The 14,486-nt window shown below is 43.2% G+C and overlaps 1 protein-coding gene across 12 annotated transcripts in view; it reads right to left on the minus strand.

Annotated features, from left to right (window-relative positions):
* The window catches only part of PHACTR4 (phosphatase and actin regulator 4), a 105,422-nt gene extending 92,176 nt beyond the window's left edge, over positions 1-13,246 (minus strand). For 4 of the 12 annotated variants that reach the window (XM_042245075.1, XM_042245070.1, XM_042245080.1 and 1 more), the window contains exon 1: positions 13,187-13,246. Coding sequence is in view for 1 of the 12 variants with exons in the window: in XM_060410622.1 (XP_060266605.1) it covers positions 6,478-6,537 (60 nt within the window). In the remaining 11 variants the exon portion in view is untranslated. Of the gene's footprint in view, positions 1-974; positions 1,150-6,477; positions 7,570-7,864 lie in introns of all 12 variants that reach the window. The other 8 variants (XM_042245078.1, XM_042245068.1, XM_042245079.1 and 5 more) reach the window with 4 other exon arrangements.
* Between the last annotated feature and the right edge of the window lie 1,240 nt (positions 13,247-14,486).

Genomic DNA, 14,486 nt, shown 5'->3' on the forward strand with positions numbered 1-14,486 from the left:
CCGACTCTTAGCAACCCCATGGACTGCAGCCTACCAGGCTCCTCTGTCCATGGGATTTTCCAGGCAAGATTATATATGATGCAGGGAACCCAAAGTCGGTGCTCTGTGACAATCTGGAGGGATGTGGTGGGGAGGGAGGTGAGAGGAGGTTTCAGGAGGGAGGGGACACACGTATGCCTATGGCCAATTCATGTTGCTGTATGGCAAAAACCATCACAATATTGTAATTATCCTCTAATTAAAATAAATAAATAAAATTAAGGAGTTCCCTGCTGGCCCAGTAGTTAGAATTCCAGACTTTCACTGCTGTGGCCTGGTTTCAATGCCTGGCGGGAAAACTACCACAAACTGTGCAGCACAGCCAAAAAAAGGAAATTAAAAAAATTTTAAACAACGAAGCTCTATATAAATGTTCATATCTGCTGATCCAGTGATTTCATTCTTTTTTTACATTTATTTTTATTGCAGTATAGTTGAATTACAATGCTGTATTACTGCTATACAGCAAAGTGACTCAGCTATATATACATACATACACATACATTATTTTTCATATTCTTTTCCACTATGGTTTATCATAGGATACTGAATGTAACAGTAATTTCATTTTAAAAGAAGAAAGTAACGTGCAAAACCTGTGTGGCAGCATTAAGCCTAATGGTTAAATAATTTGAAACCAACAACAAAGGAATCCTTAGCTCAGTTGTTAACTTTGGGGGAGGCGGGGGCATGACACATGGCTTGCAGGACCTTAGTTTCCCCACCAGGGATAGAACCTGGGCTGATAGCAGTGAAAGTGCCAAGTCCTAATCACTAGACCACCAGGGAATCCCCCTTAGTTCAGTTTATTTTCATAAACAGTCACTGTTCAGTGGGGAGAATAAAGAGGTAAATAAGCTACAGAGGGAAAAGTGCCCTGCGGAGACATGGACAAAGTGCTTTGGGATCACTCAAGGTAAAGATGAATCATTAACCTTTTCTGCCAATTTCTGACACTGTATTTCCAACCTAAGTACAAAGAAGAGAGTAGGCAGCTGGGTAGACAGAATCCAGTATTTTGGTTATCTGCTAGATGAGACTTGCAGGGTCATGGTGGGCTAAGACAGTTCTCTATAAGAGATGATGTTGAGTTCCATCAGAATCAGCCATCTACAAAGGAAACAAACAAACTAAGCAATGTAAGTTCTGTCAGATAATCATAAAATTGCTATTTATCCTTCAAACACAGTCAAGGGTTATTTTAAAAATACTCCTGGAAATGTGGCTAACAAGCTCACATCTGAGAGAATACATACAGAGAATATTTAACAATGGAGGCTGTTTTATTAAGTCACAGATTTGATTCAAAATAAAATTTGATTTTAAATGTACACTTGAAAAAGATCCAGTAACATCACATACTACAAATAAATTTCTAAATTCAATGCACTGACAGTACGTACCCTGAGAGGTTTGTCTTACCACTAGTACCCTGGAACTGAAGGATGCCCTCTAAACCAGAGTTCACTCCCTTGTACAGCACTGATCACAGTATTAATCCTTTTCCTTGCCAGGTCTAATCATATCTTTTCTCATATTTACTAAACACTCTACAGTTTTACAAAGACCTCTCACATACATCATCCTGATACTTTTGAAGAAATGGTTACTAGCTCCATTTTATAAATGAGGAAACTAAAGCTTAGCTGACTTGGATATTCACATCTAGGAAGTGATGGAGCTGAAATTAGGATCCAGGTTTTCAGACTCCAAAGGTAGTAAATACATTACTTTGAATAAATGTCAGGACTTTCAGACTGTAAAAACAAGCATCTGGTACTTTAAATATAACAGAGAAGTTAAACTGAAAACTAAGCTTGAATCTGAAAGCTGTGTGGTTTCAACCACTTCTTCCCTAAAAAAAAAAAAAATCAATCACTAGACACACTTCCTCTCTTAAAACTCCTCGGAACACCATAGAAGTCCTAGAATTTGAGAAATCAACTAACCCAGACCCTTACAGAGATGAGAAAATTGAAGCACAAGACATGTGACTTGCTCTGAGTCTCCCATTACAACATAGTGTGTCTTCTTCTCAGGCCCACACCAACAGAATTCAAAAACATCTGAGAATTGGTGGAGACAGAATGGATAGCTGACTGGGTAATCTGTCCAACCTCAGTAGGGCCCTGAGGTTCGACGGCCCTTTTGCTCATCTGCTCATCTCTGGTGGCTCCCTTACTTTTTCCATGACTGCTACTCCAAACTTTTTACACTCTTTGGAGTGGCTTGCTTCAGGGTCAGAGGCACTGACTGCAGGAACGCATGTAGGAGACCTTTTGAAGGAGGTCGCCATTATCTTCATTACCTCCACCACAGTTTGGCCTCAGGTCAAGCAATAGAGAAATAACACAGCTTCGCCCATCAACAGAAAATCGGATTAAAGATTTACTGAACATGGCCCCGCGCATCAGAACAAGACCCGGTTTCCCTCTCAGTCAGTCTCTCCCATCAGGAAGCTTCCATAAGCCTCTTACCCTTCTCCATCAGAGGGAAGACAGAATGAAAACCACAATCACAGAAAACTAACCAATCTGATCACATGGACCACAGCCTGGTCTAGCTCAAAGAAACTATGAGCTATGCTGTATAGGGCCACCCAAGACAGACAGGTTATAGCAGAGAGTTCTGACAAAACATGGTCTACTGGAGAAGGGAATGGCAAACCACTTCAGTATTCTTGTCTTGAGAACCCCATGAACAGAATGAAAAGGCAAAAAGGTATGACACTGAAAGATGAACTCCCCAGGTTGGTAGGTGCCCAATACTCAAGAAGAGTGGAGAAATAACTCCAGAAACAGTGAAGAGACGGAGCCAAAGCAAAACCAACATCCAGCTGTGGATGTGATTGGTGATGGAAGTAAAGTCTGATGCTGTAAAAAGCAATACTGCATAGGAACCTGGAATGTTAGGTCCATGAATCAAGGCGAATTGGAAATGGTCAAACAGGAGATGGCAAGAGTGAACGTCGACATTCTAGTAATCAGTGAACTAAAATGGACTGGAATGGGTGAATTTAACTCAGATGACCATTATATCTACTACTGTGGGCAGGAATCCCTTAGAAGAAATGGAGTAGCCATCACAGTCAACAACTGTCCAAAATGCAGTACTTGGATGCAATCTCAAAAACGACAGAATGATCTCTGTTCATTTCCAAGGCAAACCATTCAATATCACCGTAATCCAAGTCTATGCCCTGAACAGTAATGCTGAAGAAGCTGAGGTTGAATGGTTCTATGAAGACCCACAAGACCTTCTAGAACTAACATCCAAAAAAGATGTCCTCCTCATTATAGGGGAATGGAATGCAAAAGTAGGAAGTCAAGAGCTACCTGGAGTAACAGGCAAATTTGGCCTTGGAGTACAAGATGAAGCAGGTCAAAGGCTAACAGAGTTTTGCCAAGAGAATGCACTGGTCATAGCAAACACTCTCTCCCAACAACACAAGAGAAGACTCTACACATGGACATCACCAGATGGTCAATACCAAATCAGATTGTTTATATTCTTTGCAGCCAAAGATGGAGAAGCTCTATATAGTCAGAAAAAAAAGACCAGGAACTGACTGTGGCTCATATCATGAACTCCTTACTGCTAAATTCAGACTTAAATTGAAGAAAGTAGGGAAAACCACTAGACCATTCAGGTATGACCTAAATCAAATCCTTTACAATTATACAGTGGAAGTGAGAAATAGATTCAAGGGATTAGATCTGATAGACAGAGTGTCTGAAGAACTATAGATGGAAGTTCGTGACACTGTACAGGAGGCAGTGATCAAGACCATCCCCAAGAAAAAGAAATGCAAAAAGGCAAAGTGGTTGTCTGACAAGGCCTTACAAATAGCTGAGAAAAGAAAAGAAGCTAAAGGCAAAGGAGAAAAGGAAAGATACACCTATTTGAATGCAGAGTTCCAAAGAACAGCAAGGAGAGATAAGAAAGCCCTCCTCAGTGATCAATGCAAAGAAACAGAGGAAAATAATAGAATGGGAAAGACTAGAGATCTCTTCAAGAAAGTTAGAGATACCAAGGGAACAGTTCATGCAAAATTGAGCACAATAGAGGACAGAAATTGGTGTGGACTTAACAGAAGCAGATTTTAAGGTGGCAAGAATACACAGAAGAACTATCCAAAAACAACTTCATGACCCAGATAACCACAATGGTGTGATCACTCACCTAGAGCCAGACATCCTGGAATGTGAAGTCAAACGGGCCTTAGGAAGCATTACTATGAACAAAGCTAGTGGAGGTGATGGAGTTCCAGTTGAGCTATTTCAAATCCTAAAAGATAATGCTATTAAAGTGCTGCACTCAATAAGCCAGCAAATCTGGAAAACTCAGCAGTGGCCACAGGACTAGAAAAGGTCAGTTTTCATTCCAATCCCAAAGAAAGGCAATGCCAAAGAATGCTCAAACTACCACACAATTGCACTCATCTCACAAGCTAGCAAACTAATGCTCAAAATTCTCCAAGCCAGGCTTCAACAGTGTAAACCGTGAACTTCCAGCAGTACGTGAACTATGAACTTCCAGATGCTCAAGCTGGATTCAGAAAAGGCAGAGGAACCAGAGATCAAACTCCTAACATCCACTGGATCATAGAAACAGCAAGAGAGTTTCAGAAAAACATCTACTTTTACTTTATTGACTATACCAAAGCCTTAGACTGTGTGGATCACAACAAACTGGAAAATTCTGAAAGAGATGGGAATACCAGCCCACCTGATCTGCCTCCTGAGAAATCTGTATGCAGGTCAAGAAGCAACTTAGAACTGGACATGGAACAAAAGACTGGTTCCAAATCAGGAAAGGACTACGTCAAGGCTGTATACTGTCACTCTGCTTATTTAACTTATATGCAGAGTACATCATGCAAAATGCCAGGCTGGATGAAGCGCAAGCTGGAATCAAGATTGCCAGAAGAAATACCAATAACCTCAGATACGTAGATGACACCACCCTCATGGCAGAAAGTGAAGAGCTAAAGAGCCTCTTGATGAAAGTGAAAGAAGAGAGTGGAAAAGTTGGCTTAAAGCTCAACATTCAGAAAACTAAGATCATGGCATCCAGTCCCATCACTTCATGGCAAATAGATGGGGAAACAATGGAAACAGTGACAGACTTTATTTTGGGGGGCTCCAAAATCACTGCAGATGGTGACTGCAGCCATGAAATTAAAAGACGCTTGCTCCTTGGAAGAAAAGCTATGACCAACCTAAACAGAGTGTTAAAAAGCAGAGACATTACTTTGCTGACAAAGGTCCGTCTAGTCAAAACTATAGTTTTCCCAGGAGTCATGTATGGACGTGAGAGTTGAACCATAAAGAAGGCTGAGCATCGAAGAATTGATGCTTTTGAACTGTGGTGTTGGAGAAGACCCTTGAGAGTCCCTTGGACTGCAAGGAGATCCAACCAGTCCATCCTAAAGGAAATCAATCCTGAATATTCATTGGAAGGACTGATGCTGAAGCTGAAACTCCAATACTTTGGCCACCTGATGCAAAGAAAAGACTCTGATGCTGGGAAAGATTGAAAGTGGGAGGAGAAGGGGACGACAGAGGATGAGATAGTTGGATGGCATCACCAACTTGATGGACGTTTGTTTGAGTGGCTCCAAGAGTTAGTGATGGACAGGGAAGCCTTGCGTGCTGCAGTCCATGGGGTCACAAAAAGCTGGACACAACTGAGTGACTGAACTGAACTGGAGTCCTCTAGCCCACTCTATCCTTTGATCATTCTCCAGATAACTTAACTCATTCATTCAAAAAGGAAAATATTAAAAAATAAAAAATCATAAAGCATTAACAGACCCTATAAAGGTAGAAATTATTAAACTTTGAAGTCAAATATATATCTAGGTTCCAGATTTCTTCAGTTCCATAAAGATGTCTTGGGAAATTTAATCTCTCTGAGCCATAGCTCCCTTCAGCTGTCAAATGGGAATATCGAACCAAGCTATGGGCTTCCCAGATGGCGCCTGTGGGAAAGAACCCACCTGTCAATGCAGGAGACACAAGAGACATGTGCTCCATCTCTGAGTCAGGAAGATCCCTTGGAGGAGAGCATGACAACCTACTCTAGTATTCTTGCCTGGAGAATCCCATGGACAGAGGAGCCTGGAGGGCTACAGTCCACATGGTCACAAAGAGTCAGACGTGACTTAGCACTCAGGCAAGCAATAGAATTTTTGTAAAATTAAATGTAATAGCACACAGAAAAGTACCTAGATCACTGTCTGGGAACAAAACAGGCTGATGGGAAGACTTTCCTGGCAGTCCAGTGGTTAAGACTTTTTCTTCCAGTGTAGGGAGTCCAGGTTCAATCCCTGGTTGGGGAGAGGAGATCCCAGGTGTCTCTCAGCCAAAAAACAAAAAAGAACCAAAAAGAGAAACAATTTTGTAATGAATTAAAAATCAGCTGTTGGTAACTTACTCCAAATTCAACTTCCACCTTGATGATTTCCAAATAGATCTTCTTCCATCCCTTCTTCATGTTTCCTTTTCAAGGATCACCTCTCTATGAGCTTTGATTTTATCTCCTCCCAAGGTTTCTCTATTCTCTTCCTTTTCTTGTGTGTAGAACTTCAATACCTGCTTCTCTGCTGGCTCCTTTTCCTTTCTTTAAACATGTCAAGTCTCTCTCATCCTTTAAAATCAAAACAAAACAAACAAAAAAAATAAAAGCCCTCAATCCTACCTCCTATTTAGCACTTATTCTAAATATACTCCTAAACCCTCTAACCTATCCTGAAAATAGCAAACAATTACCTGTCAAAACAGATCAGATTATATGAATTTCCTGCCAATAAACTTTTGATGGTTTTCAGTTCAGTTCAGTCGCTCAGTCGTGTCCGACTCTTTGCAACCCCATGAATCGCAGCACACCAGGCCTCCCTGTCCATCACCATCTCCCGGAGTTCACTCAGACTCACGTCCATCGAGTCCGTGATGCCATCCAGCCATCTCATCCTCTGTCGTCCCCTTCTCCTCCTGCCCCCAATCCCTCCCAGCATCAGAGTCTTTTCCAATGAGTCAACTCTTCGCATGAGTTGGCCAAAGTACTGGAGCTTCAGCTTTAGCATCATTCCTTCCAAAGAAATCCCAGGGTTGATATCCTTCAGAATGGACTGGTTGGACCTCCTTTGATGGTTTAGCAATTCCTTAATCATAAAGGCTAGTGTCATTTTTTGGCCAAGCCTTTGCATGATTTGCAGGATCTTAGTTCCCTGACTAGAGATTGAACCCAGGTCACAGCACTGAAAGTGCTAAACCCTAATCACTGAGCTTCCAGGGAACTCCCATAGCCTGAAGTCTTCAACAAGCATTCAGAATCTTTCTCAGCATCCAGCCATCAACTGTTCCTTTCACCAGCCATTGCACTTTTCAGCTGCTCAGTCCCACTGGTCCAGAGATCCCTAAGAACTGCCTAACTTTCTAGAATGATGTGCATATGCTTGCTCATATGCATTTTTCTGGGATGAAAAATCTATTGCTATTCTCAAATTTTCTAGACGGGGACGGGTACCTGAATCAAAAAAAAAAAAAAAAGTAAAAACCAACTGTAATTACCTTTAGGCATATCAGACACACACCTTATACTTTAGCATCTCCATTCCTATGCTCAAACTGCCCCCTCTGGCTGGAATGACTTTAACAGTAACTGTTATTAATCCCTCCAGAACAAGTGCAAAAAAAAAAAAAAAAGAAAAATTACTTCCTCTCTAATGCCTTCTTTCACTGTCTAGCAGAACAAAATCATTCAGTTCCTTATCTTATCAATATAGGGCTTCCCTCGTGGCTCACCCCTATTTAACACTCACCGGACTATTAGGTGTTGTAATGCTGTAAGCTTTAGGCAGAAGCTGTATACCTTCACATCTTTGTTCAGCCAGAACATAACCTCAGTCCAAGCACATGATGGGCAAAACAAAAATATCTGCCGAGTAAAAGATCCATTTTGGCACTCAACTGTTGTCTATTTTTGTTACTCATTCACTCATTCACCAAACATTTATGAAGTTCCAATGCAATACCTAAGCTGTGTGCTAAGCAGTAAGGATGCAGACTAGGGCATGGCACCTGACGTTAAGACAGCTATTATTAACTGTAACAATACAGAGTAATAATGGTCTTATTTGATAGTGCTGTTTAAAAAGGCCTACATGAAGGGTTATGGTAGCCCTGTGTGAAGATGTGTCTAACAGCCACAGAAGGTTTACCAATGGGACATCAGGTTCTCTCAGAACAGAGAATCAGCCATTCTGTCTTTTCTTTACAAACAACTTTCCCCCAGTGTTCCTTTTCCTTTTCTAATAGTAGTTAACAATAACTTACCACAGGAATGTGGAAAGGTGCAATGTAACCAAATTTTTATCCTACTTGATTCTGGAAACAATTCAAGCTAGGTAGAATAGGAATCATTACACCTATGGTAAAGATGAGAAAACTAAAGATCAAAGAGCTTACTGCTCAAAACTGCACACTAAATAAGAGAGGATTTATTTAATATTTATTTACAGTCTTACTACGACATTCTCACCACCACCACCACCACACCCCCGCCCAATCCACCCGCAATCAGCTTGTAAGCCCCAAAGAAAAAAGATTTTTTTGTTTGTTTGTTTTTGTTTTTTTAGAAAAAAGATTTTTGTTCTCTTTGCTTTCTTCTCAGGCACTACAAAAAAGCTTAAAACACAACAGGCTCTCAATAAATATTCATTGACTGAATTGATTTGAAACAGAGTAGACCAACAACAAAAAACACAAGGTAAAAAACTCCTTTCCATTATGATGGTTTAATAAAAGAGATTTAAAACAGGCTTCTACTAGTTAGAAAGGCTAGACTAACTGTATTGACTCAATTCCACTGGCATGTAATGCATTTTATCTAAGAAGAATTTAAGGAGGTGAAGTAGGTTTCTATTTCTGATGTCACATTCATGGCATGTACTGACATAAACCCAAGGCTTAAACTGCAAGTCTGAAACTGATCAAAAGTTTTTATTAAGAGCAAGAACTAAGAAAGCACTTTCTTGAGTCCTGACTCTTTGACTAGAAAAATATCTGAATGTCAGTCTTTCTTCAATAGCCAAAGCTGCTGTAAATATGTTCTCCAACATACTTAATATGTCTTTAAGCAAAGATTAGTCAAAACCTTTTAGTAAATAAAACTTTGAATAACCATTAGTCAAAACCACAGCTCAATAACTCACCATCCTTCCCCAACTCCAGGGCCCCATAAAACTGCCATTCTGCCTAGGCACAAGGATGCCATTGTGATTCTAGAAACTCCAGCTCCTTATCAGGTGCTCCAATTGAAAATATTTCCATTATTTTTCTCCAATATTTAAATTTCAGCAAATCACAAGCTGTCAGTGGTGTTATGATAAATAACTGCAGTAAGTGTGAGGTAATGCTAAAGAATGCTCAAACTACCGCACAATTGCACTCATCTCACACGCTAGTGAAGTAATGCTCAAAATTCTCCAAGCCAGGCTTCAGCAATATGTGAACTGTGAACTTCCTGATGTTCAAGCTGGTTTTAAAAAAGGCAGAGGAACCAGAGATCAAATTGCCAACATCTGCTGGATCATCAAAAAAGCAAGAGAGTTCCAGAAAAACATGTATTTCTGCTTTATTGACTATGCCAAAGCCTTTGACTGTGTGGATCACAATAAACTATGGAAAATTCTGAAAGAGATGGGAATACCAGACCACCTGACCGGCCTCTTGAGAAATCTGTATGCAGGTCAGGAAGCAACAGTTAGAACTGGACATGGAACAACAGACTGGTGGTTCCAAATAGGAAAAGGAGTACATCAAGGCTGTATACTGTCACTCTGCCTTTTTAACTTCTATGCAGAGTACATCATGAGAAACGCTGGGCTGGAAGAAGCATGGGCTGGAAGAAGCACAAGCTGGGATCAAGATTGCCAGCAGAAATATCAATAACCTCAGATATGCAGATGACACCACCCTTATGGCAGAAAGTGAAGAACTAAAGAGCCTCTTGATGAAAGTGAAAGAAGAGAGTGAAAAAGTTGGCTTAAAGCTCAACATTCAGAAAACTAAGATCATGGCATCTGGTCCCATCACTTCATGGGAAATAGATGGGGAAACAGTGGAAAAACTGTGGCTGACTTTATTTTTCTGGGCTCCAAAATCACTGCAGATGGTGATTACAGCCATGAAATTAAAAGACATTTGTTCCTTGGAAGGAAAGTTATGACTAACCTAGACAGCATATTAAAAAGCAGAGACATTACTTTGCCAACAAAGGCCCGTCTAGTCAAGGCTATGGTTTTTCCAGTGGTCATGTATGGGTGTGAGAGTTGGACTGCGAAGAAAGCTGAGCGCCGAAGAATTGATGCTTTTGAACTGTGGTGTTGGAGAAGACTCTTGAGAGTCCCTTGGACTGCAAGGAGATCCAACCAGTCCATCCTAAAGGAGATCAGCCGTGGGTGTTAATTGGTGGGACTAATGTTGAAGCTGAAACTCCAATACTTTGGCCACCTGATGCGGAGAGCTGACTCATATCTGAAAAGACCCTGATGCTGGGAAAGATTGAGGGCAGGAGGAGAAGGGGACGACAGAGGATGAGATGGTTGGATGGCATCACCTACACAATGGACATGGGTTTGGGTGGACTCTGGGAGTTGGTGATGGACAAGGAGGCCTGGCATAGTGCGGTTCATGGGATTGCAAAGAGTCAGACACGACTGAGTGACTGAACTGAACTGAATGTATGACAGAGTACTGGATCTGGAGTAAAGTTCACTCAACTGTATCCTACCCAGATTAACTGTGTGACCTCCAGCAAGTCACTTAATGTTTCAGAGGCTGTAAACTTAACACTTTATAGCTATAAAATGAGAGAACCACCATCTTGAAGTGAGAATTCAATCATATAATGTAGGTTTTTCCTGGTGGTACAGTTGATAAGAATCTGCCTGCCAACACAAGGGACACGGGTTCAATCCCTGGTCTGGGAAGATTCTATATAACTCGGAGCAACAAAGCCTACAACCCATGCTCTGCAACAAGAAAAGCCACTGCAATGAGAAACCGTCACATTGTAACGAAGAATAGCCCCTGCAGCACAGCTAAAAAACAAAAAAATACATATATATATATAATGTATATGAACTGCTTTTAAAAAACAGCACTGTATGAATTCCCTGGCAATCCCCTCATTAGGACTCTGTACTTCCACTGCAGGGGGCATAGGTTTGAGCCCTGGTGAAGTGAAGTGAAGTCGCTCAGTCGTGTCCGACTCTTTGCGACCCCATGGACTGTAGCCTACCAGGCTCCTCTGTCCATGGGATTTTCCAGGCAATAGTCCTGGAGTGGATTGCCATTTCCTTCTCCAAGGGATCTTCCCAACCCAGGAATTGAACCCGGGTCTCCCAAATTGTAGACAGACGCTTTACCGTCTGAGCCACCAGCAGCCCTGGTAGGGGAATTAATCTTGCAAGCCAGGTGGCAGAGGCTTCAAAAAAGACACTGATAGCACTGTCATGTTTGAACAAATAATTAACAGTCACGTTCTAGAGTAATTCTGTGGATGCTTCTTCAAAGCAGAGTCAGAAAAACACAATCCCCACTCATTGACAGATTACAAATCGAACATTTCCTATTTCCAGTAGTCAGGTATGGATGAGTTGGGCCATAAAGAAGGTTGAGCTCGGAAGAATTCATGCTTTCAAACTGGGGTGCTGGAGGAGACTACTGAGAGTACCTTGGACAGCAAGGAGATCAAACCAATCAATCTTAAAGGAAATCAACCCTGAATATTCATTGGCAGGACTGATGCTGAAGATGAAGATGCAATACTCTGGCCACCTGATGCGAAGAGCCAACTCATTGGAAAAGACCCTGACGCTGGGAAAGACTGAAGGCAGGAGGAGAAGGGGACGACAGAGGATGAGATGGTTGGATAACACCACCAACTCAATGGACATGAATTTGAGCAAACTCCGGAAAATAGTAAAGGACAGGAAAGCCTGGCGTGCTGCAGTCCAAGGGGTCGCGAAGAGTCCAACCAACTGGATTTAGCGACTGAACAACAAACCCCTACACAATATCAGTAACACAATTTGGGATTCTCAGCGGTAAATCACTTCTATTGTAAGAGTTAGCTTTCTAGAAGCCACTAGGTTTTTGGTTTCTCTATAAAGCAAGTCCTTCTACTAATGGACGTCTGCTTTCAACTTTTGTTTTAAGCAGAAGTAAAACATGGATTTGAGGGGAATAGGGGGCGATTGGATGAACTACTGTAGACATTTTTTTTGCGTGCTGTGATGAAGAGGCTGCTCGTTGCCCTAGAAATCACTTTCTCTTCTCCGAGATTCTAGAGGTATGTGAACTACCATTCTGGCCATTCGCATAGATTCTGTAATTTCCTCGATCACAGCCGCGACCCATACAGACAGAGCAGCAAATCCGATCCTTTCCCGGTTTCTCTGGGAGCGGGGCTCGCTTCTTTCCCATAGGCCCATCCCCCTATCGAGAAAAATGCCTGGAGGAGATTAGTGTCGTGAAGCCACCCGGGGCTGACGTTTAAGAGTTGGACAATAAACTCGAGGTTTTCGGCAGAAACTCCGTCTGCCTCGCCTGTGCTCCGAAGCCTTCGAGCTGCTCAGCTGGGATGCAGAAGTATGAGGGAGGGCAGGTTTGAAAAATGGACTTCGACCCGATCTGGTTACAGTGACCGGATTCCCAGGGACCGGCCCCCGTCAGGGAATGGCCCGGCGGGCTCCCCCGAGGAGGTGACTCCACGCCCGGGCACAAAGGGGCGCAAAGTTGCCGAGACAAAAGGGCCCCGCCAAGTCGGTGGGCGGAGAGGGCAAGCCCGCGCCGGGCGCGCCGCAGGCGGAGAAGCCACAGGGAACGGTTGTGGGAGGGCGGAGGAGGAGGCGGCGGCCATCGCCCGCCCCGCCCTGGCTCGAAGCGACCCCAGCCCGGCCGTTACCCTGGCCCGCACCGCAAGCCCCTCGCGGAGCCGAGAGCGCGGCCCGAGCCTACCGGGCACCCGCAGGGCGACCCTGCGCACTTCCCGCTCACTTTCCTTTACTCGCCGAACTCACCCGGGGCGCCGCCGCCGCCTCCTCAGCCTCCACAGCAGTTTCCCCCGGAAATCCTACCTGGCCTGCCGGCCGCCAGGCTGCAGCCACAGGCTTCGGCCCCCAGGAGGGGGGAAAGGCAGCGGGCGGGACAGCGAGGGGTAGGAAGTGCCGCCGCGGGGGCTCATGGGACTTGTAGTCTCCGAGAGGAGCCGGCCACGGCGGGGGCCGGACAAAATGGCGGGAACCTCTCTCTCACCTCTGGGCTGGTCGTTCCCGCACGGCGTCTCGCAGCTTGCCCCGCACTTCTCCTGGTCCGGAGGAGGACATAGGTATTTGGACTTGGAAGGAGAGTTCAATACTGGGCTCCAGGGAGTGCTCAGGGTGCAGGTGTGCTGTTAGAGAAATCTGTGTCCAGCCTCGGTCCGGCCGAATTTCAATTATGAAGTGAAGTCGCCAACTCTGCGACCCCATGGACTGTAGCCTACCAGGTTCCTCCTTCCATGGGATTTTCCAGGCAGGAATAATCCTCCCATAGTGGTGGCGCGGGGTGAGGGGTGGGGGGGCGCCTGTGAAGCAAAACTATTGAGGGTCAATTTGAAATGCAGTACACTTAAAAGCAAGTTATCCTCAATTTTTGTGCATAAGGAAGAAACCCAGGATTCATTTTTATTATCTCCTTCAGCCGCTTAAGTCCAGTCATCCCAGTTCCTTATCAGTTTTCCCACTACTATCTCGGGAACGCACCAGCACCTTTCCAAATGTCTTTAGTTTCAGGCCTCCAGGCAGTCGACACCCTTCAAACACCTTCCTTCCCACTGCCAGAGGATCTTTCTAAATGCCAAACACATTGTGTCACAAATAAGTTAGACCTAAATGTAAAACTCTGAGCTACAAAACTTCTAGGAGAAAATTCGTGTGACTTTCAAACACACAATAAAGGAGACAAACTGATAACTACACATCATCAGAATTAACACTTATGCTCTTTAAAACACGGTTATGAAAATGAAAAGGCAAGCCAAAGACCTGGGTAAAATGGTAGCAAAACCTATACCTAACAAAGGACTAGTATCTACAACACACAAAGAACTCTTTCAACTCAAGACAAACAGCCTAGTTAAAAACAGAAAAAAAAGATTTGACAGAGACACTTTATCAAAGATGATAAATGGATGGCAGATAAATGCATAAAAGATGTTAAGGAAATGCAAATTAAAACCACAGTAAGGTAACATTACACACCCACTGAAATGGCTAACATTAAAAAAACTGGCAGTTATCAAGTGTTAGCAAGACTGTAGCACAACAGGAATTCTCATTCATTGCTGGTGGGATTGTAAGATGATACAGCCACTCTGAGAAACAGTCTGGCAGTTTC

The sequence above is a fragment of the Ovis aries genome, chromosome 2 (assembly GCF_016772045.2).
Source record: "Ovis aries strain OAR_USU_Benz2616 breed Rambouillet chromosome 2, ARS-UI_Ramb_v3.0, whole genome shotgun sequence".
NCBI classification, from domain to species: domain Eukaryota; kingdom Metazoa; phylum Chordata; class Mammalia; order Artiodactyla; family Bovidae; genus Ovis; species Ovis aries.